The sequence below is a fragment of the Gadus chalcogrammus genome, chromosome 12 (genome assembly GCF_026213295.1).
Source record: "Gadus chalcogrammus isolate NIFS_2021 chromosome 12, NIFS_Gcha_1.0, whole genome shotgun sequence".
Taxonomy (NCBI): domain Eukaryota; kingdom Metazoa; phylum Chordata; class Actinopteri; order Gadiformes; family Gadidae; genus Gadus; species Gadus chalcogrammus.
The window spans coordinates 14137915-14160593 of NC_079423.1; the positions used below are offsets into that span (position 1 = coordinate 14137915).

Consider the following 22679-nt stretch of genomic DNA (forward strand, 5'->3'; position numbering starts at 1 on the left):
CCCTTTTCGGAACCGGCCCTCCAAGCATATGCATACGCTGCATGGACTCAAGTGACACCCAAATGCATGGCATGAACGGCATTCGTGAGCACTAGTGCGGTTGTAACGTGGAAAGCTCATTGGCTGACACTAAGACGTGGCAATATGCTGGAGCAACATCAGAAGGTCAAAGCTCAGAGGAGGTCACTGTGAATGGTATTCATATTCAATTGCATCTGCACCATAATTTTGGCCAGTTGCAATACCATTTTTATTCCATAGGGCTTCTCAATACATTTATTGTATTGAGACATGAATTACAAATTTTATAATTTAAGGCGCAGATGTAGCATTGTGTTTGTGTGCGTGTGTGTGTTTGTGTGTGTTAAGTGTGCTTTTTTTTGTTTAACTCCCCTACCTTCATCCCATCTGCTTAACCCATTACCCTGCACCTTCATCCTGTCCTCCCTCATCTTCTCTGCTCTAATCAAACTGTGTACAATGTAACTCTGTCACTCCCGTGCTACAACATGCTATACCGCACCATGCAGCAATATGTGCATTCAAAATGAACGGTGAGCTGGGACTGGGCCCGGCCCACAATCAAACCCTGCTCTGCTGATTTGGAGAAGCGTAACCAGGCAACTGAGAGATGAGCTCCTTTTTTTTGTGGATGGAATTGTCTGCAATCAGTGTTGAGCTGTTCAGCATTGTAGTTTGATTGTAAGTGTTAGCGATGATCTGGCAAACTCAAACATTTTCCTGACCTGCATGTTATACGGAAATCAAGTTTTCCTGCCAAGCCACATTTGGTTTGGGGTGCCTTTGTCCATCTTAATAAGCGGTTGCTCATGGTACGGTATGGCAGGTATGGAAGACGATGGAATAGCACATTATAGCCGGGATACGACCAATCATTACAACAAATCAATACGGATGACTTGGAACTATGATCCTCTCCACGATTTATTTTGTTCCCCAACAGGGCATTCCGTTTGTCGAACTGCTTGATTTGAGTGGCTTGTGTAATTAAATGTGCATGTCCTGTATGTGTCTTCACGGAGGTGGTCGCAAACGTGACGAGGGAATAGGGTCGCGTGCGCAGGGTAAGACGAGGAGTTAACTCTGGCTTGTTTGTGTGTTGTTATGACTCCTCCTCCTCCCTCAGTCATCAGACAAGGAGAAACTAGACCAGCTTCAAGAGGAGCTCCTTCGTACCCAGGTATGCACTATGTTTGAAACACACTCTTTCAACCTGTAATGCACTTACAGCTAATAATACAATCTGCTAGCCTCATTTAAATGCCATTAATGTAAATGTCATGTTAAAATTATATAGCTACCCTGCAATCCATCAAGTTGTTTTTTTAGAAACTTCTTTGTTCAGGAATTATAATTTTCTATTCTTACTGCATTGTTGATTTAATGACTTTGATTCAAAGCCTAACTTGTAATTCCCTTTATGAAAGTAGAAATTAAATAACAAGATGTACTGTACATTTTTATTTTTTCGTTAATGTGCATCGTACACAGGCGTGTTGAGGCTCCAACTAAAAACTACATTTTTGTTGTAGCATTACGCTCATGTTTGCCTGTGATGCACCCTAATGTTTTCATGTTCTCCATGGTCACACTGTGCTCTCTGTGCTGCATGTTCTCAGATGAAATACCAACGCATGCTGGAAAGGCTGGAGAAGGAGAACAAGGAGCTGAGGAAGGTGGTGCTACAGAAGGACGACAAGGGTATCCATCAGAGGAAGATCAAGGTGGGCCTCATAGGACTCATAGGAGCCAAGACAAGAATACAATTGACCGAACTGTTTAAGAATATTGCCTATGCTTACCGTTTGTAATGTTCTTCGCATTTGGTGGGATTTTAGGCGGCTAACTTTTTACATTTATTAAAGAAAATGATTGAATCTCCAGTTTTTTTCACACGATGCCTCTTGCAGAAATCTCTGATCGACCTGTATTCTGAGGTCTTGGACATCCTGTCAGACTATGACTCAAACTACAACACCCAGGACCACCTACCCAGGGTACGAAGCAGCCAGTCATTGGACCAAACCCGTTCCGTCTTCCTGTATCACAGTGGGCTTGATTCTGTCCACGCTGCCCTCCATCTCACTAACACCGCCCTCCTCTCGTCCCTTTCCCAGGTGGTGGTGGTCGGAGACCAGAGTGCGGGGAAGACCAGCGTGCTGGAGATGATCGCTCAGGCCAGGATCTTCCCCCGAGGCTCTGGAGAGATGATGACCCGGTCCCCAGTCAAGGTAAGGCCCGTTTGTATCACACAGGAGGCCGGGATAATGTATTGGCTAGGGGCAGACTCGGTGTCTTGACCTCTGTCGGCGCCTTGATGGCATATATCTGAATTTAATGTCAAATTTAAAGTGCACACTGGAGTAATTTCCAATGTGCTCCTATCTTTTGAACTATGTCACAAATCTTCTTTTCTTTAGAATTTTTTTTTCAAATTCTTTTTTTAATTAATCATTTCAGAATTTTGGACGTGTATCACTGTGCTAAACCTCGTGCCCCCTCTCCCAGGTGACTCTGAGCGAGGGCCCCCACCACGTGGCCATGTTCAAGGACAGCGGCCGGGAGTTCGACCTCGGCAAGGAGGAAGACGTAAGACGACCGGCCTCTCCGCCGTCCCCTCCCTGCAGCACTCCCCCTTCCACCGCCATCGTTCAGGTTCACGTGCACGTCTTCTCGCTGACCTGCGTACCCTCTCTTCCCCTGTTGTTCCCAGCTGGCCGCGTTGAGGCACGAGATTGAGCTGAGGATGAGGAAGAGCGTGAAGGAAGGCCAGACCGTCAGTCCGGAGGTGAGCTGCACAGCGTTGCATCAGAGCGGCTTTCTCGTGTCCAACCTGAGGGAGGGATTGGTCACCTGGTAGTTTAATGGCCGATTTAGAGTTGATTGTCGGACCATAAAGGGATACGTACGACGCAATGACTTCTCCTGCTGATATTGTAACGGCGGTCTTTATGTTGTAGCTTATTTGCTTCTGTCATGTTGTGTTTATATGGTCTGCGGTAAACTGGTCAAAGTCCCAATAGTGAACTCCAATTTGAACTAAACACAACAGCAACCCCAGTGTTGGGGTCATTTGGTTCTTGTCTTTTTTATGTGCAAGCAGCTTAACAAAAATGAGCTGACGTAATTGGTTATTGCTCCCCTTCCGTGTGTCTGTTTGGCAGACAATATCCCTGAGCGTCAAAGGCCCGGGAATACAGAGGATGGTGTTGGTGGACCTGCCAGGAGTCATCAGTGTGAGTGCCCAGGGGCACGCACGTACTCGCACACACAGTACTTCAAGCACAGCCCATCACGTCTTTGGTCATCCACAGACGCAGACACAGACAATCGGTGTGTTGTTTCTATATCGCTTCAGACGGTGACCTCAGGCATGGCTCCGGACACCAAGGAGACCATCTTCAGCATCAGCAAGGCCTACATGCAGAACCCCAACGCCATCATCCTGTGTATTCAAGGTGAGCGCCCAGGCTGAACACTAAACAGGTCATCTGAGGAGGCGGTCAATAGTGGCAAAACGGTATGTTTCGTTGTTTAGCTGACCCCAACGCAATCAAAGAATAAATCATTTTAGCATTATAGTGTAATTCGTTTTTGGAATATGATACAATTAAAAACATACATTTCCTGGGTTAAAATAATGATAATAATACTATAAGTTAAATTATCGCTTTAATTCCTGCACTGTAGTATATTAACCGTTTGGTATTATGATGAAAATCAATGCCATCATTTTTTTTTTTAGATATTAACTTCCATTCATCTTATGCCCCACCTCTATTGTCGCTTTCATCATTGCTGCAATCCTCTTCTTTGCTGACCTCTCTCTCACTCTCTCTCTCTCGCCAGATGGCAGTGTGGACGCCGAGCGCAGCATCGTCACAGACCTGGTCAGCCAGATGGACCCCCATGGCAAGAGGACCATATTTGTCCTGACCAAAGTGGACCTGGCTGAGAAGAACCTGGCAAGCCCCAGCAGGGTAAGACCCCCCCCCCCCCCCCCTCCCCCTGCCATCAACCCCCAGACCGCACGGACAACAGCCTGAGATGGCCCCCCGATGCTGTGTCGAGGTGTAGTGAGGGTTGGGGTGAAGTTCCTTGGAACTTGGTGTTCTGTGTGTGAACCAGACCGACCGAAAGGTTAATCACATGGAATTAAATAGGTGTGACGTTACAGAGCCATTCTCATACTTCGTTTTAGGTCTTTGATTTGTATTGGAACATGAAAAGTCTCGTTCTGGGTTGATATGTGTGACATTTATGTACACAAAATATCTATGATTAGGTTTATACCTTGAAACAAGTTCATAATGACCATAAGACCAACACATATTTCAGTCACTCTGATATTTCCACCTTAAATTCAATTAATTATTGGTGAAATTTATGAAATATTCCTCTGGGTGCCAAATATAATCTGTGACATGAAAATGCTCTGCAGTAACATCACACAATCATTTTCCTTTAAATTGACAAATTCTGGAGCAATCAGCAGTGCATGTTAGCTCCACCAGGGAGCGCCAAAGTCTTATATTTGAACTTGGTTCACAGGCTCGGTGGAACAGAGGTACACAAGCGATCTTGATTCTTGATTCTTTATTTGTCTTGGATTTCAGATCCAACAGATTGTTGAAGGCAAGCTGTTCCCCATGAAGGCTCTGGGATACTTTGCAGTTGTGACAGGGAAAGGTAAGCCGTGCCATTCATGCTAATCCGCTGCTCTCTCTCATACTTGTAGAATTGAACATTTGAGTAATATATCTCTGTGTATCTCTTCTGTTCAAGGGAGCACTAGCGAAAGCATAGATTCCATCAAGGACTACGAAGAGGACTTTTTCCAGAATTCACGACTACTTCGGTAGGTTGTTTACCTGATTGCGCGTTTACAAGGCACCACAAAAAACCTTCCTAAATCTACTCTGCACTCTATATAATTCTCTGCCTCAATCTAATCAATCGCTCTGGAAAAGTAGGGCTTTTAATCGAATTCGATTTTGATTTTAGCGTCAAACTATCACAAAATTAACATAATCAAGTTTTCTTTTTTAAAATGTTTTGTAGAAAGTGCAGAGGAGCTTGATACATATCTGTGCATTATTTTAGATTAGAACATTTTCTTTTGGAACATTTCGTGTATTTTTTAAGGCGAAATTTCAAAGTTCTCAGTTACAAAGTGTTATTGAGAGAGACGTACTGAATAATCATAATCAATCATCATCTTTTCAAACTCAAAAAATAATCATTTGAATAATCGTGATGTCAATATTGACCAAAATAATCGTGACTATGATTTTTTTTCCATAATCGAGCAGCCCTAGATTAAGGCGTAAACAAGGAGTTGTTGCTTGATGCAACTTCGGTCCTCCCATTTTGTGAGTGGGATGTTTGCGTGTGTGTTGTGTTGTGATGATAAGCAACGTGGTTCTTCTCTCTCTGCAGTGACGGTATGCTGAAGGCCCACCAGGTGACCACTAAGAACCTGAGCCTGGCCGTGTCCGACTGCTTCTGGAAGATGGTGAGGGAGTCTGTGGAGCAGCAGGCCGATGCTTTCAAAGGTAAGAGTCTGCACCGGAGCCAAATCCGTTCAATATTCCATAAAGGTCTTTGCTTATATTATGGACTTTGCGTAAGAGTCTGAAATCCCTTCTCATTGCTGGTCCCTTTGGACGGTGAGGGAACTGCAGCCTGATCAGATGGTTGGAGTGCAAGCTCCGTGGGTTGAGACAATAACAAGTCACAAACTAATATTAGTTATTTGAATAGATAACTGTTGCGCAAGGTTTAAAATGTATGAAAGAAAATATCCCTTTGCCATTGTCTGCACTTAGTCGTCACTTTTTCCCTGCAAAACTAATCTTTGACGTTAGATCACAACCTGATTGGTTAATTAGTTATTAGTTAATATAATGGCCATTTAAAGCAATAATTGCATGTAAAAATCCTGCACGTGATCCCTTTCGAAATACAGGTCCACCAATGATCATCCACCAATGACAGCGCAGTGCTTCCAATCCTTTACCCTTATCACACTCTTACCCTCAGCTTGCGCAACACCTTAAAACCCCCTAATAACCCCTCTGGGTCTTCGTCCTCCGCGTCTGGACGTCCCCAGCCCCAACACACAGCCACTCTCCGTCTCCCTCTCCCCCCCCCCCCCGGCTCGGTCAGCCCCAGCAGCCTGCCACACGCCCAGCCCGGCCCCCCCCCCCCTCCGCCCATTAGCCCTGACAACCAGCCGGCCCCTAGCAGCCGCCCCCAACGGCGGGGGGGGAGATTTATGACTCCGTGGCGGCGGGTCTCATCGGCGCATTGTGTGGCGCATTGATCCGCCGGCCGTCAGAAACACGCCGGCGCTCCGGAGCCGCGCCGCCTGGCGTCACCGCCGCCCCCGTCACCCGGCAATTAGCCCACTCCCCAGTGTGTGTGTGTGTGTGTGTGTGTGTGTGTGTGTGTGTGTGTGTGTGTGTGTGTGTGTGTGTGTGTGTGTGTGTGTGTGTGTGTGTGTGTGTGTGTGTGTGTGTGTGTGTGTGTGTGTGTGTGTGAGAGGGAGACAGTGTGCGCACACCGTCTCCTTGGGTGTGTTTTGTGTGTGTGTGTGTGTGTGTGCAAGAGGGAGACAGTGTGTGCACACCGTCTCCCTCGGTGTGTTTTGTATGTGTGTGTGCGTGCGTGTGTGTGTGTGTGAGCGAGAGGGCGACAGTGTGTGCAGTGCATACTGAGTGTGTGTGCGTGTGTGTGCGTGTGTGTGTGTGTGGGACAGTGTGTGCACACCGTCTGTGTGTGTGTGTGTGTGTGTGAGCGAGAGGGGGACAGTGTGTGCACACCGTCTCCCGGGGTGTGTTTTGTGTGGCTGGTGATTAAGGGTGTCTATGTGTGGTGAGCGGCGCCATTCGTACTGCTGCTAAGGGGCCAGTTAAGACGCCGTCGTCTGTGCAAAGGTCCCCGCTTTTTATTGAAAAGGATGGGCGCCATTAAAGCGCTGAGAGCTGCCTGTATATCACCCCGGGGGTTGAGGCAGAGCCCAGCCTGTCTCTATCCCTGGGAGGCCACGGGTACAATGGCCAGGAAGTATCAGCGTTTGATAGGGCAGAGCGTTATAACGGGAAAGAGTAAACCGAAGCAAAAGGGCTGTAAAGATGAGTTCATCCAGACGGGTTGAAGAGCTCGCGGGAGACAAACCGCCTTCAACGACCAGCAGGTCAAGCTGCGGTGTATAAATTCCTACCTGACGTTGTCCTGATTGTACGGTCTTAGAGGATCTTATGACACAGTAGAGAGGATAAACGGCTCAAGCAATTTTTTATTTTATGCTTATGAAACGTATTCTTTGGCAAGTAACTACGCTCAATAACCTCGTCCACCTTTTAATTCATGTGCTCGCAAGAGGCAAGATGAACGCGAGCTTTATGCCTTTCTGATCACGCTGGTAGGTTGCTACATGTCATGGACGATCATGTGGATCAGGATAAGGAAATTGTCAATTTGCAGTTGTTATTAGATTTGGCCACCGACTGCATATTTAATTGGTGGACGATGTACTGCAAGGATTTGTTTTTCACTTGAAGAAAATCTTGGGAAATGGCTTTTCCTTGTTAAAGTGAACATTGTCTGTATCTATGCAGTTTAGAGATCAGACTATGAAAACACACACAAGGTGCGCTTGCTGGCTTTTCCAGAGGTCATCCATCGTGTTGGATGTGATCGTCCCTGTTTTTCTCTGTCCGCAGCGTCTCGTTTCAACTTGGAGACAGAGTGGAAGAACAACTATCCCCGTCTGCGAGAACTAGACCGGGTGAGAAGATCACAAAGTCCCACTTGAATAAACATGAAAGTTAACGATTCATAACGATTGCCGAAACATTTTAAGACTTTGATGAAATAAGATAATTTGGGTTGGAGAGGTCATCTAGATGTGTATGTGTCTGTGCGACTTTGTTTGTTTGTGTGTGTGTGTACCTGCTGTGTAACTTGGATGTGTCTCCCTGCAGAACGAGCTCTATGAAAAAGCCAAGAACGAAATACTGGATGAAGTGATCAGTCTGAGTCAAGTGACTCCAAAACATTGGTGAGTCGAGTTACGTGTGCAGCATGAGTGCACGTTATCCTGAATCTGTGACACTCGCTTCAATCTGCAAAACTCTGAAAAACCAGGTACCTGAGGCCAATTAGAGAACCGTCTGTTCCCTCATGCCAACCATCCCATAATATGTATGTTATGAGAACCCCCTGCGCACCATCCCCCCCCTCCCCCACATCGGGGAAAAGCTCTCTTAATGAGATGTATGCACAGTGTTATCTCCCGTCCCAAGTGCGTGCGTGTGTGTGTGTGTGTGTGTGTGAGTGTGTCGCTGCTGGGTCGATGCTGTGATGAACGACCTGTGAAGGGGCGCTGTAACTACAGCCCGCTAACTCCGTCAGAGACAGTAGGGGTGGGGGGGGGGGGGCAGGGGGGGCGGCAATCGACAGCAAGCGGCACTGTCTCAAGCAAAAGGAGCCCGCCGCATGAAATATGAGCACAGTGTGTTTATGATAAATTAGACGGAAATGGGTGGGAGCGCTTCCCACTGCTCCAAATCCCGGAGGACTGTTCGTCCCTGAACGGTTTTGTCTCATCGCCCCGTAGTGTACGAGAGGGAGAGGTAGGAGCTGTTTGCTGGGATGAGGCGGGGTGTGCTCCCCGCTGTATTGGTATTTTACCCTCAAGTGCAACGACGGGATAGTAGCGCGCTGGCGGTGGCGCGGCTCGATAGTGGGGAGTGATGCTGACCCAGGCCCCCTCTGCTCATTGTTCCCCTGCCCCTGTGGATTACTCTGTGCTTCATAGCTGGAGCTGCAGTCCAGCTATGACCAATTCACTGGCCTGTGCGTCTGTCCAGCTAGGAGCTAGGTTTAAAAATATATTAATTTTAATAAAATATATTTTTATTAAAATATAAAATATATTTACATTATTATTAATACTTAATAATTTAGATTACATTTTTCTTTTTTATAATTGCTCAAAAGGTAACAGACTTGAGGGAATATTCAATGGAAGGGATTAAAGACAAACCAAAAAATGCATGTTGGTGAATCAATTACTCACCTTGAATCACCTGGAATTATCCTAATTGTTTTGAGCTGGTAAATTCCTAAATCAGCGCTGCCAGGTCCATAACAGTACAACAACATTTTAAAAGTGCACCTTATCCAACAGTGTTATTTATTCTACATGACCTTTAACCCTCCTTCCCCCTGCTTCCCCCCAGGGAGGCCATACTGCAGAAGAAGCTGTGGGAGCGCGTGTCCACCCATGTGATCGAGAACATCTACCTGCCTGCAGCCCAGACCATGAACTCGGGCACCTTCAACACCACGGTGGACATCAAGCTCAAACAGTGGACCGACAAGCAGCTGCCCCACAAAGCGCTGGAGGTAACGTTACAAATAATGATATCATTAAAAAAAGATTTCTGAATTGTTGAATTCTGATTCAGTTTGGTTGACGCAAATTGTTTTTTAAGAAATGATACTCTATTTATTTAATTCGAAATACATTTCGTTAGGCTCATAGCGTAATTGCTTAAGTCATATTTGAAGGTTCATCTTGTATTTAGCATCACAAATTACACTAGGTCAAATAGATGACTTAGGCAGATAGTGATTATTTAATGTAAAAAGCTCTCTGATTGGCTTAAGATATAGCCAATGAGGCGCAGTGAATCTGCAGCATCAGGAGAGTAGAGTATGGTTAGGTATCATCATTTGGCCAAAATATGACTGAGGCAATTATGCTATGAGGCTAACGATTTTAGAAAAATAATGTAAGTTGACTTCTTATAGTAATTATTTCACGCAGCTGTACTTTTGTTAAGCGCACATAAGGAAACACCCCGACTCAATCCTCAGTGCCCGAGGCCCTCCTCAATGCATTCTCCTCTGTGACCCCCAGGTGGCGTGGGAGACCCTGCAGGAGGAGTTTGCCCGCTTCATGGCCGAGTACAAAGGCAAGGACCAGGACGACATCTTCGACAAGCTGAAGGAGGCGGTGAAGGACGAGAGCATCAAGAGGCACAAGTGGAACGAGAGGGCCATGGACAGCCTGGTGAGAACCCCACCCCGGACATTAACCCCCCCACCCTGGACCCTCATCTCTCACTCAGGCTCTTCCTGAAGCGGCTGTCATTTTATATTCGTGCACTAAATGTTAAAAAAAGACAACAGGAGATATGACAAGATTCGCCGCTGTTCTTTATTACTCGACTCAAGGGAGTTACAACTCTATCATGGATTCGATTAAAACTTTGAAACTTGAGTCAAACCTTGTAAAGAGTTGTGTGGGTTTATGGTTGGATTGGTCACTGAATATCGCCCTCAGTGTGTCCCAAAGCTACCATGAAAGCATAAGTGTTACACGTTACACTTTCAATATGACAAAGCCAAAGTTGTTAATAATGATAAGTGTGTGTGTGTGTGTGTGTGTGTGTGTGTGTGTGTGTGTGTGTGTGTGTGTGTGTGTGTGTGTGTGTGTGTGTGTGTGTGTGTGTGTGTGTGTGTGTGTGTGTGTGTGTTTTAGAGGGTGATCCAACACAACGCCCTAGAGGACCGCTCCATTACAGACAAGCCCCAGTGGGACGCAGCCATCCAGTTCATGGATGAGACTCTGCAGTCCCGCCTCAAAGACAGTATGTACCCTTTACACTACGTACCTTACCCACCCAGGCTTCCTGAGTCCTTACCTCCCATAGAAGCCTGTCACCATACAGGGGAACTGGAGTGGCAATGATCTTTGTAGTGTTAACACTAATCAGCAGGCCATTGGCAGTTATCGTGGTTTTATTTTTATTTGATTGAACATGTTAACAATAATATTAACAAAATAATGAGCAATAAAATGCAGGAAATAAAGTAAAATGCAAAACACATTGGATCATCAGGATCCTATGCAAAAGAAGTACCTAACTCAAATAATACAGCTCATGTTCAAAAGGGATTGGGAGAGGTTGAAAACGTTTCCGGTGCTCGTGTTAGCGTCTAGCTGAAGATGAATTCACTCGTCTGTGGTTGTTCTACCTGATTGTGAATGACTCACACAGGTCTCTTCAGAAACGCCAAACAAAGTCCACTCCTTTGAAGATATGTTGAAAAAGCTATTCATGTGAAAACGATGTTTCAAAAGTCATTCAAATGTAACCACTGAAAAGCGCAGTGTTTTGATTTGAACGGATGCTTGTTGCTTGACCAATCAGCAACGACTTTCCGTGTTCCCCTGCGGAAAATTGCGACGCGTCAATGTTTTGATTACGTGATTTGGGCTTCAGTTATTTGTTGCGGCGCCTGTGAGTCGAGTCCTCGCTAAGGCATAGCGTTAGACTCTTCGAATCTGTAAACCTAGCGGAAAAAGGAAGAAGCCTTCCTTCTCAGACGCATTTATCCAAAGCGACTTACATCGGTTAATACACACTTTGACACACCGACGGCAGAGTCAACCATGCTAGGCGACAGCCAGCTCGTCAGGAGCAGTTAGGGTTAAGGGTCTTGCTCAGGGACACATCAACACTCAGCTAGGAGGAGCTGGGGATCGAAATAGTAACCTTTTATAGTGCAAAATGTTTAGAGCGGGACAGGCATTCAGTTTTGTCATTTTCTATCTCATTCCTTTTATCTATTTTTCCTCTTCAAGCCGAGTCGGTGATTCAGGATATGGTGGGGCCTGACTGGAAGCAGAGGTGGATGAACTGGTCCAGTCGGACGGCCGATCAGGTCAGAGGTCACTTCTATACCGCGCCGTGGCCCGTTTGTTCTCCCCAGGTCCCAAGATACTACAGCTGTATAGCATTATTGAATAACCATGGACGAAACTATTGACTCTAACTTGACCCCAACTCTAGCTTCCTCAGGGAAGGGAACTTTGCGTGTTGGATATAATCTCGCTTAGTCTCTCAATGAAGCTACCAGGGCTGGCTTGAAGACACCATTTCAAGCTGCAGATAATCGATAGTTGTTCGAGTGGATGTTAAAATAAATAACTTTTTTTTTTTTTTGTCTGTATCCCTCCGTTTCCCGCGATGCAGCACATCCGCAACGAGACCAAGAACGAGCTGGAGCGCCTGCTGAAGCTCAACGAGGAGCACACGGCCTACCTGGCCAACGACGAGGTCACCACGGTCCGCAAGAACCTGGAGGGCCGAGGGGTGCAGGTGGACCCCGTGCTGGTGAGACCCCAGACCATGGGACCCGCAAACCGGAGGCCTGCTGACACACTCGGGATAGGACGCCACATGGCATATGTACATGACAAGCTGGCCATACGGGGGCTACAATAATCTGCTGGGACAGGGCTTCTTCTGACGGTAGTCTGAACATGGAACAACCTCAAAGACCTCAAATGACCTCCTTGTATCATACGACACATTACCAAATGTTTATCATTTTGTCGTTTTGGACACTTTGTTATTATTATAGGCATTTTTTAATTAAATTTGTAATGCTTTGGAATCGTGGTAAATTTTGCCTTCATTTAGACAGCAGGCATCGGGTTTAAAAAAACAATCCCGCTCCGCTTCAAAACGTTCCTGCCTCCTTATTCAAGATATAGCGTGGACACCAAGCGACCAATCGTCTTCCTGCGTTCCTCAGATCAAGGACACGTGGCACCAGATGTACCGCCGGCACTTCCTGCAGAAGGCGCTGATCCACTGTAACCTGTGCAAGAAGGGCTTCTACTACTACCAGAGGCACTTTGTGGACGCTGAGGTGGGGGAAGGGAGTGCATCAGGGGGGGGCCCCTCATAACGCTAAACTACTCTGAATGAACCGAGGATCCGACCGCTAACCTTTTGTGTTCCTTTGTTTCTCCTTCACGCACACGCGCGCACACACACACACACACGCCTCCACCTACAGTTGGAGTGCAACGACGTGGTGTTGTTCTGGCGGATCCAGAGGATGCTGATGATCACGGCCAACACGCTGAGACAGCAGCTCACCAACAATGAGGGTAAGCTGACGAAATTGTACAGAAAAATTTGAAATTGTAAAACCCTTTTTTTTTTTACTATTTCTGGTTAACTGAATGTCCTTAATCGTCTCTAAGGTTGTTGATCAAACACAAACCAATTCAAAGCGTGTTATTTTTCTTCCTTACTTATCGATATGAAAGTGTCTTCAGTAGAAAGAGCAGAACGAGACCGGCAGAGAGACATGCAACCCAACAGACATGGGGATCCTAACTGCACCTATAATTAAAACATTTTTAACATCGTACCTAAACTTTTCAATTTGTGTAAAAAACCAAAGAAACGGTAATGTTTAATTCAGTGATCACTGACCCAGAGGGTAATTTCTTCACCACTCCCATCAGGAGCGCCGCGTACAATACTTTGGTCCACAGGGAACGTCTTTAATAGAATCCCCAGTGCACAGGGAACCCCTGCGCGTGTTCGCTGCCACTGCTCTCAACCCACAGTCAGTCCCCCTCCGCCCCAGTCACACTCCATCCATTAGAGCGCTTGCAGCCAATCAAGGGGCCAATTACAGTCAGGTTTCTGACTGGTGTCCTCCCCAAGCAAACCCTCCCCCACACAGAAGCCTAATTATTCCCACCGTCGCTGCTCAACGCTTTGCTCATTAGCGGAATGAGCGCCCCGCGTGTGTGTGTGTGCGCGGTGCTAGGCGGTAATAAACCTGAACACCTTGTAGTCCCAGACGCGTGTGGAAACCCTGTTTATGGTCCTCTGTTGGTTACTTATTTTTCTTCCCTTAAAAGGTAGAAAAACACTTGGAGGCATTTTTGGTTTTGTTTATTTTCACCAGGGGTCCTGTTAATTGAATAGCTGAAAATGAGTATCTTCTAGTTTTGCGTCTATGGAGATATACTGACTATAGTTTGTGTGTGGGAACATAAAAAAAAAAGGGATTAATTATTCATAGCCAACAGGAAAACCATATTGTGGGTGGGGATTAGCATTGCTTCGTTCTGCATTGTTTTGTTCTCGTTTTTTTTTTTGTTTTGTGTGTTGTCATTCTTTAACCCTGTCCCTCCCCTCCTATTTATCCAGTACGACGTCTGGAGAAAAACGTAAAGGAAGTCTTGGAGGACTTTGGAGAGGACTCCGAGAAGAAGAAGCACCTCATCATCGGGCGACGTGTCCAACTGGCCGAGGACCTCAGTGAGTCACTCACTCACTCATCACTCACTCACTCACTCACTCACTCACCCACTCTCATACACAAACAGACTCAGAATCACGCACACTCACACTCTCTTTTAATCAGTGCTCCCACCTATAGGAACCTCTGGTGCTACCAGCAGGTGGCAGTAGTCTCTAAATAATGCGTGTTCGGTGAATCCACAGGTCTTCTTCTTGTCTCTCTGGCTGTCCCAGTAGATTGGGCTCTGTTGAATATCCATCAGACACATCTCAAGGCCGACCACGTGATCTAAAACGCGCCATGCCTTATTTGAAACGCCCATTTGTACATGCGTGTTGTGCTGTATTTCCGATGATCTATATTGGTCTGTTATCTATACATCCAAAAGCTCACGTACGTTATCTGTATAATTAGCTAGATAGATCCACTTAGATACAAAATGAGTCGAATCTTTAACTGCCACAGTAACAGGGAGGTGTTTGCACGCGGTTGTATAATAAAAATGTTCTGAGGCTTTAACTGCCACAGAAGTGTGTGTTTGAACACTATAGCCGTGCATCCGCCCGCTGCCCGTCAGGGCCAGCCGCCTGCCGGCTCCTTGTTAACACAACTCTGCTGATTAAACAAGCCACAATTTGCACTGTGCCCACACGCCTGCAAGACGAGCCCTGACTCGCTCGGACGCTATTTCTGTCCTGTCTCTCAATCCGTCTCTCAATCCCCCCACCCCCCCCCTCTCCCCTCTCGGTCTCTCCCTCCCCTTCTGCTCCACCACCTCTCTCTGCGTCTATCTGTCTTTTTGCCTCTTCTGACCATCCATTTTTTTATTTTCCTAGCGTCTTTTATTAATAGATTGTTTATTTTCTCACCCTTAATGTGTGTTTTACTGATTAACCTTTTTCTCGCCCTCTCTCTCTTTCTATCGTTGTCTATTTCATTCTCCCGGTCTATCGCTGCTTCTCTCTACTCGCCACACTAAAACAATAAGCAGAGAAAAAAAAGTGTTATCCCCTTTTGGACACGTCTCAATTAGTGTGTAAAGGCATAATTGCCTCATTAAGGTTTCGTTTTTTTCTCTATTTAATTTTCATTCATGCCAAACTGAACTGGAGCCATTTTAATTATGGTGGGGAAAAATAAAATTAGGGCTCCTGGTAGACTGAAGTTCGACTAAGCAAACAGAAATCTGCGTGTTATCTCTTGATTTTCATAATCGGCCACAGTGCATTCTACTCTACCTGCTAATATCACGTAGGTGCTGTTTGGAGGACGTCAGTGGGTTTCACATCCACTCCATTAGATGATATGCCTGCATAGTGCATACTTTGCCTTACTTTACACTTTGCATACTTTTTTGTCGTCCTTTTTAATAAAATGCTGTTGGATCGACTTCTTCAGTAGTTCAGTAAGTTACAACTAACTGTCTTCCTTTTAATTGGGCGATTTCAAAGTTGTGAAAACCAGGAGTTTTGACCTCCTGTCCTATAAATCGCATAGTCTATCAAAGCGTATTATTATTAAAGCAGGATCTACAGAGCCTTCAATATAATTTCTTTATAATAATTAATGTTATTCATAATACTATAGCCTATCACTCAAACATAAAACAGATTGGTCTGCATCTGTCCCTCCCACCCCTGAAATAAATGCATTAATAAGCGCTTTTTAACTTAAAAGTATCAGCGCTTGTCCGACCAGTTAGAATTTGGTCAAACAAGTGCATATCAACAGACGAAGCGACCAGGACTGCCCAGCCCTAAATGAAAGCACCAGTTTTATTACAGTCAAGTGCTGCCTCTCAGCACAGCACTTTCCACTGTCTCACAAAACAAAAAAGCGTTGACCGCCAGACCCGTCCTGGCCTGCTAGACCTTATCTCTCCTGTTTTTCAGGGTTTAAATGGTCTGTCTTGTCGTATTTCTTCTCCCAGGCGCTGGTTGTTTTCCATGCATTAACAGGCCCATATGGGTGGATTACAGGGTCTCGCTGGAGTCAAGCTCATGTGCTTTAAAGGGCTGATGCTAAGCAGGTATGTAGGGTGTAGTCACTCAAGCAGACGCTGTCAGACCGCATAGCTCGAGTCAATGATGGCTGGTCTTTGTCGGACAGGTACTCTGGGAAGGGTTGGGAGGTCAAAGGTCAACTGACAAACGCCTAAGCATGCTGACGTGTGTGTGTGTGTGTGCGTGTGTGTGTGCATGCGTGTGTGCGTCGGCTGAATGAGTCACTTGCAGACTCTGATTCTTGTTTCTGTTTGGACCCCCGCTGGTAACCAGACCCTGGGAGAGGCTTCTACTTTCAGCTGTGGCACGCTCTCTCTCACACACACACACACACACACACACACACACACACACACACACACACACACACACACACACACACACACACACACACACACACACACACACACACACACACACACACACACACACACACACACACACACACACACACACACACAGCATTGACCCCATCTCCACCCACTCCCCTGAACGTTGACTATTAGCCAGATCTGGCCTGTGCCAGCATAGGCAAGCCCAGACCCATCTAGACCACCGATACTTGCAGGCACTCGCCTAACTACAACAACAACAAAACAAACTTTCCCTGAGTTTTTATAAACGCTGTCACCGACCCATGCATGGCTGACCACATGCAGTCAGGGGCCCACTTTCCAACCCTCAACCGCTCCAGTGGAGCCATTGGAGCATGTTTGGTTTCGGTGCCGTTCCCATGGATGGGACTTTATCTGAAGTTCGTCTGTGTCTCAGCGCTGAATGATTTCAGCCACCAACGATCTACTCGTGGTCGTGTCGGTTGGGCCGGCGTTTTGAACAAGGCATTACTTCCAATACCTTGGTTACGCAGTTAAAAAAAAAAAAAAACAAGGACATCAAACATTGACATATGATAGGAGTGGAAGTGGACGCCCTTGTGTTTACATGCCCATTTAATGGTGTGCTGTTAGCTGCCAGAAAAGGCCTTTCCCTGGCGCGTCACGCTAATTATTAGCCATCCGTTGGCGGTTGGGCTTAATAACAGGGCTGCAGCCGCCGCGTGTTTGAAGCGTCCTCAGCAGTCCTCCTATTAAGCTAAGTGGTGACAGTGGTGTGCCACTGGTGCAGCACGAGCTAGGCGTGCCGCCGGACCTGGACTTAACCTCCCAGTCCCCCGTCACACCACACACACACACACCGTTTAATGTGTGCAAACCCACACCTCTTATGTACATATGTTCATACACACACAGACATAAACTCACTGACCTTTCCAGATGCACAGGAAACCATGCATGTCTGTGCACACATACCCTCCTTAAGTACCCTTTCCTTAACCTAACCAGGTAACTCTCTTGAGAGAGAGAGACCTTACCTTACCTTGAGGTTGCATATATTGATATAACCATATCAATGTGCTGTGTGCGTGCATTGTGTGTTCTGCATGATGCCTGGGGTGGTAAGACACACCTACCCTTGCATCGCTTGTGCCGTCTGTTCCAAGATGGATGACATTTGGCACTATGTTTCCTGTTTGCAGAACCTCTGGCCTATAGACTCAAAGATCTTATTGATAACCCCAAGCCTTAGTATCGGTAAAAGTGAGCCTGGACACACACACGGACACACACACGGACACACACACGGACACACACACACACACACACACACACACACACACACACACACACACACACGACACACACACACACGACACACACACACACACACACACACACACACACACACACACACACACAGGTGTGTGTGTTACATCACATCAGCAGTGTGACTTCACATTTACACGATTGCCACCCACATACTGAACTTGCCACCCTTTCCCTCGGTCTTCCCTCTCTATCTATGTTTATTCTCGATTCTTTCCTTCCTGCGGCCCTGATAAGGACCTCTCTGTAAAGGGTCTGCCGGTGAATGGCTGCCTCCTGTCTTGTTTGTTTTCAGGGCAACGCTGGAAATCAGTTGAGCTAACCAAACACAACCTGGCATCCTTCAGTGCTTCGGCCTTGTGCAGACACACGCTCATGCATGCATGCAAGCACACACACACCAAATTATTAACGAATGCGATTGCTTCCTGCTAGTTTACCTGTAAATGCCGAAACGTTACTCTTATCAGATTATGCCGTTAATAATCACTGGCTGTCTCTAACCATTTACCAACGCGGGGCTTAAACTGCAGCCGAATAAGTCAGCCATTCACGATTTAGATAATTAATATTGGCTTGTCTATCAGCTGTACCATCCAAGAATCGCTCAAAATCACACCCTTTTCTTCCTACTGTCTTACTATGCTGATAATTCCTAATACTTGCTTGCAAAGGCGCCCATTTGGAGCTGCAGCCGCCTCCACAATGCTGGCCTTAATGTTTCATAGTAAAGTAGTGGCCAGTATCGCAGCTGGGGGTCACCCTGCTCGCACGCTCCTCTTCCATGGCAGCCATGTTGTCCTGCATATTTACATGAGCGATTGGTGTGATGTTGGACACAGCCCATGTCTTGGAAGAAGAGCTGGGTGTCGGAACGCACCTCTAGCCATCCACGCTAGGTCAGACGAATCTAAAGGGCGCTGGTCTTGATGTCCCCCTCATGCATGGGGCCCGGTTTTCAGTTACAGTGGACACCAAACACATGCCTGTCCCTCTCTCTCTCGCTCTCTCTCTCCCCTCAAGTCCTCTCTGTCTCTCTCCTCAAGTCCTCTCTGTCTCTACACAGTGTCAGGAATGCCCAGGCCTGTCTAGCCTCGCACGCCCTATATGGAAAGACTATCCCCAGCCCTCCTCCCCCTCCAAATAGGCGTGACATTCCCACTTCCCACCGTGGAAGGCTCATCTCCGTGGGAGATGTGGGATGTGGGAATGGCTTTGGTATCTACTAAGCGATCTGTTGAGCAGAGACGCTTTTGTGCGTGTGCACACAGGCACACACACGCATGCACAAGCAGGCACGCACTTGCGCGGACACACAGGCACACACGCATGCCGGCACGCACACACACACACACACGCACAATCACAATCACAATCGCAATGTCTTGAGTGTAAAGATAGGGCAGAGATGCATCGGGGTGATTTTATTACGCTTGTAAGGCCATCTGTTAATCATTCCAGCAGACATTAGCTTAACACAGGAGAGCATGTGTAAAAAGCCCACTGTTTATCCTAAACGCTATAAACTGTCAAGTGGTGTGGGAGAGGGGGGCTGGCGGTGAGCAGACGTCAGCGCAGCCTAGAATTATCACCGGCGTGCCGTTAATTAGTTTTTTTGTGTGGACTTGTTAAAGTGACGTCCCCCGTTAAAGCCTAAAGCCCAGGCAGACTTGACTTGTCGAGTTTTAATTACAAACGCGTACCGCGACGACGTCGACAACAGCAATTAGAGGCGAGCACGGCAGGACTCCCGCTCCCGGGGCGGGGGGGGAACCTCTAGACCTCCAGCCCCACATCCCCTCTCATCCCATCCAACGACAAGTCTTGTAACGCTTGATTTGTTGCCTTTTTTAAAGTGTCGTTGGCGTCAACAGTTTTTTGTTTTTTTTAATCGCTCGTCTTATGATTTGATTCTTGTAATCGTTTTTCTCTTTTTTCCTCGTATCAGTGTTTAAAACGTCTTGAATCTGAGAGTAAGGGGGGCTTTCCTCTCATCAATGAATCCATATGCCGCTTCGTTTCGCTCATGTCAGGCAGCGGGAGAGGGGAGGATGGGGGTTGTTAGACATCCCACACAGAGCACTGTCTGTCTGTGTGTGTGCATGTGTAGGCGCCGGGTGTCGATCTCTGTAAATGAGCGGCGCAGACTGACTCACGGCCTCACGGAGCGATCTGCCTCAGAGCACCCAACCAGACGCATTCCTAAAGGCAAAGTGCGACGGCATACTGGCGTAGGGGAAGTTCCTGAAGAGCACCCAAAGTTTAGCTCATGAAAAGATGGGCTATTTGCCAGCATAGGATTTCAAATAGCCTACTTTTATGTATGAATGTTTACGCTGTAATTGCTGAACTCTAGACGGGGACATGGAGGTACACACATAATAGGGTAACAATGTTCACATGGTTGTTTACGTCTTATGTTTCTGTCGTTTCCCCATTGCTTGTTTTAATAAGCTCGGGTCATGCAGTCGTTTTTTTGCCGTCTTGCTCATTGACTATGTATTGAAATTGAACTTGCAACAAATAACAAATGCCCGCACGTACACACACGCACGTACGCATGAATGCACGCACGCGCGCGCACACACTAGGGCTTTGACTTTTGCCCAAAAATCATATTCAAAGTTCGTTTGTTTATTAATATTAATATTCAAATATTTATTAATAATATTTTGACCATTAAATGCCTTCAGTAAGACCTGGATTGGGCTTTGCGAGGTTTGTTTACCGTGTTGCTATGGTTACCGGTCTTGCACGTTCCAACGGTTTATTAGGTTTCTAATAAATCGCTGTCTAATCAATACTTCATTCACTGCCTCTTCCGTGGTCATTACAATATTATGAATTGACTGCGTCGGGTTCTCCGACGTCTCCCTCTTGGCCTGCCCATAACAGGTTCCAATATTAAGGGCTGCCTAATATTCGTTCGATTTAGATTTATTTTTTTGATATTCGAATTATATTCGAATGACGACGTTCGGAGTCAAAGCCTTAACACACACACACACACACACACACACACACACACACACACACACACACACACACACACACACACACACACACACACACACACACACACACACACACACACACACACACACACACACACACACACACCCCACACACACCCACAACCACCCAGGAGAGGTGCTAGCATGTCTGGGGCAGGCAGCCCGTGCCTCCGGCCCACAGCAAGGTGTGACCCTGAAGGTCATCCTGCTCCACAGGCTACCTGCTCCAGACAGCCCCCCCCCCCCCCCCCCGGCCCACCCTGCCTAACAACTCATGAACATTGCATGGCGTGGTTGATGGATGTGTAGCATTGGTGACGCAGATTAATGGGCTATTGTTTCCTTCATTGAAAGCACATTGTTCAAAAATGTCCAGCCTGTACGACAATGTGCTTTGATGCTATGGGGAGTCAAATCAAATCAACTTGAGTCAAAATATGAGCATATACTAAATGTTGAGCATTTTTTTTGGCAATAGTTAATAAAGGCGGTCTCTTTATTGACTATTGGCAATAACATTGCTCAATATTAAGTAATCAAAATGCAATATGTTTTGAATCTCTCTCTGTCTCTGTCTCTGTCTCTGTCTCTCTCTCTGTCTCTCTCTCTGTCTCTGTCTCTCTCTCTCTCTCTCTCTCTCTCTCTCTGGGGAGGGAGGGTGCTCCTGTCTCTCACCTGACAACCAGTTCTCGGTGGGGTGGGGGATAAACAGAGGGCTGTTAATCAAACTATGCTGCTGTTCTCGGGGGCAGGCCGGTGTCAAGAGCCCTCTGTCCTGTGACAGACGTGCACACGCCTGACTGAGCCTCGCGTTTCACATGCGTGTGTTTGCTTGTTCTGCTGTTTATTTGGTGTGTGTGTTTAGTGCAGAAGCCACGGGAGTATACAAACAACGTTAATCACACAATAAAGCTTTAGTGTGTGTTACAGCAGCTGTGTATCCTCTTAACAAGCACTGTCCCCTGTCAAGAAGGCCAAAGCAGTACCTGCTGCAGGAGAATGCATCGCTACATCCTGGATCTACTCCCTTTTCCCTTTAAACTGTATCCGAAACAATGAGGTCATTGAATGATGTCTAATCTGTCCGTCCGTCCCCCAAAAAAGGGTTTCCAAAACCCTTTTGTGCGCTGGTCTTTGTTCCCCCCCCCCATAACTGTCGGAGAAGGCATAATGTACGGGAGGATGTTTGCTCTGGGAATCGCATATTATCTTTCTTTCTGTGGGTGCCGGTGGGAAGAATATCTGAACTGCAGGTAACATCCAAATGCTCTTAAGGTTCCTGTGTGAACCAAAGCCTTTGCTCTACCCCCCCCCCCCCCCCCACACCACATCCCCTCAGCTCCCCCTACCACTCCCCACCTCCGTTCCGCTTGCCCGCGCCTCTTCCTCACCCGGTGAAAGAGCGACGGCCCGCTCTCAAGTTGGCAAATTGCTGTGCAAACGGGGCTGGGGGGGTGGGGGTGGGGGTGGGGGTGGGGGTGGGGGGGGTGTGTGTAAAGGGGACTGTAAAGGCTCTTTAGCCATCAAATCCCCGGCTCTTCACATGTCAGATGAATTGGCCCCATGTGAAAGAGAGGCTGTGGTTCCTGCCTGTCATCCGCCTCCCACCTCTTCCTCCTTGTTCCTCCTCGTCCCCCCCCCCCCCCCCCCCCTCCTCGTCCTCCTCGTCCTCCTCCTCCTCCTTCTTCTCCCTCTTCCTGGCCCGGTTTCTCTGCATGTCAGATTGATGGAGAGCGCGTGTCTGTACAGTACACAGGCCGGAACGGGTGCACTCGTCCACTTGTGTGTGTGTGTGTGTGTGTGTGTGTGTGTGTGTGTGTCTGTGTGTGTGCAAAAGTGCACAC

General features: G+C 47.0%; 1 protein-coding gene across 5 annotated transcripts in view; it reads left to right on the forward strand.

Annotated features, from left to right (window-relative positions):
- opa1 (OPA1 mitochondrial dynamin like GTPase) overlaps window positions 1-22679 on the forward strand; it is a 44839-nt gene that overhangs the window by 8461 nt on the left and 13699 nt on the right. For all 5 annotated transcript variants that reach the window (XM_056604405.1, XM_056604406.1, XM_056604407.1 and 2 more), the window contains 22 exons: window positions 1148-1201; window positions 1641-1745; window positions 1932-2018; window positions 2139-2252; window positions 2530-2610; window positions 2735-2809; window positions 3186-3257; window positions 3380-3479; window positions 3871-4001; window positions 4638-4710; window positions 4807-4879; window positions 5461-5576; window positions 7749-7813; window positions 8010-8086; window positions 9270-9435; window positions 9953-10105; window positions 10577-10685; window positions 11684-11763; window positions 12075-12215; window positions 12640-12756; window positions 12907-13000; window positions 14061-14171. In XM_056604405.1, the coding sequence (XP_056460380.1) occupies window positions 1148-1201; window positions 1641-1745; window positions 1932-2018; window positions 2139-2252; window positions 2530-2610; window positions 2735-2809; window positions 3186-3257; window positions 3380-3479; window positions 3871-4001; window positions 4638-4710; window positions 4807-4879; window positions 5461-5576; window positions 7749-7813; window positions 8010-8086; window positions 9270-9435; window positions 9953-10105; window positions 10577-10685; window positions 11684-11763; window positions 12075-12215; window positions 12640-12756; window positions 12907-13000; window positions 14061-14171 (2194 nt within the window). The remainder of the gene's footprint in view (window positions 1-1147; window positions 1202-1640; window positions 1746-1931; window positions 2019-2138; window positions 2253-2529; window positions 2611-2734; window positions 2810-3185; window positions 3258-3379; window positions 3480-3870; window positions 4002-4637; window positions 4711-4806; window positions 4880-5460; window positions 5577-7748; window positions 7814-8009; window positions 8087-9269; window positions 9436-9952; window positions 10106-10576; window positions 10686-11683; window positions 11764-12074; window positions 12216-12639; window positions 12757-12906; window positions 13001-14060; window positions 14172-22679) is intronic.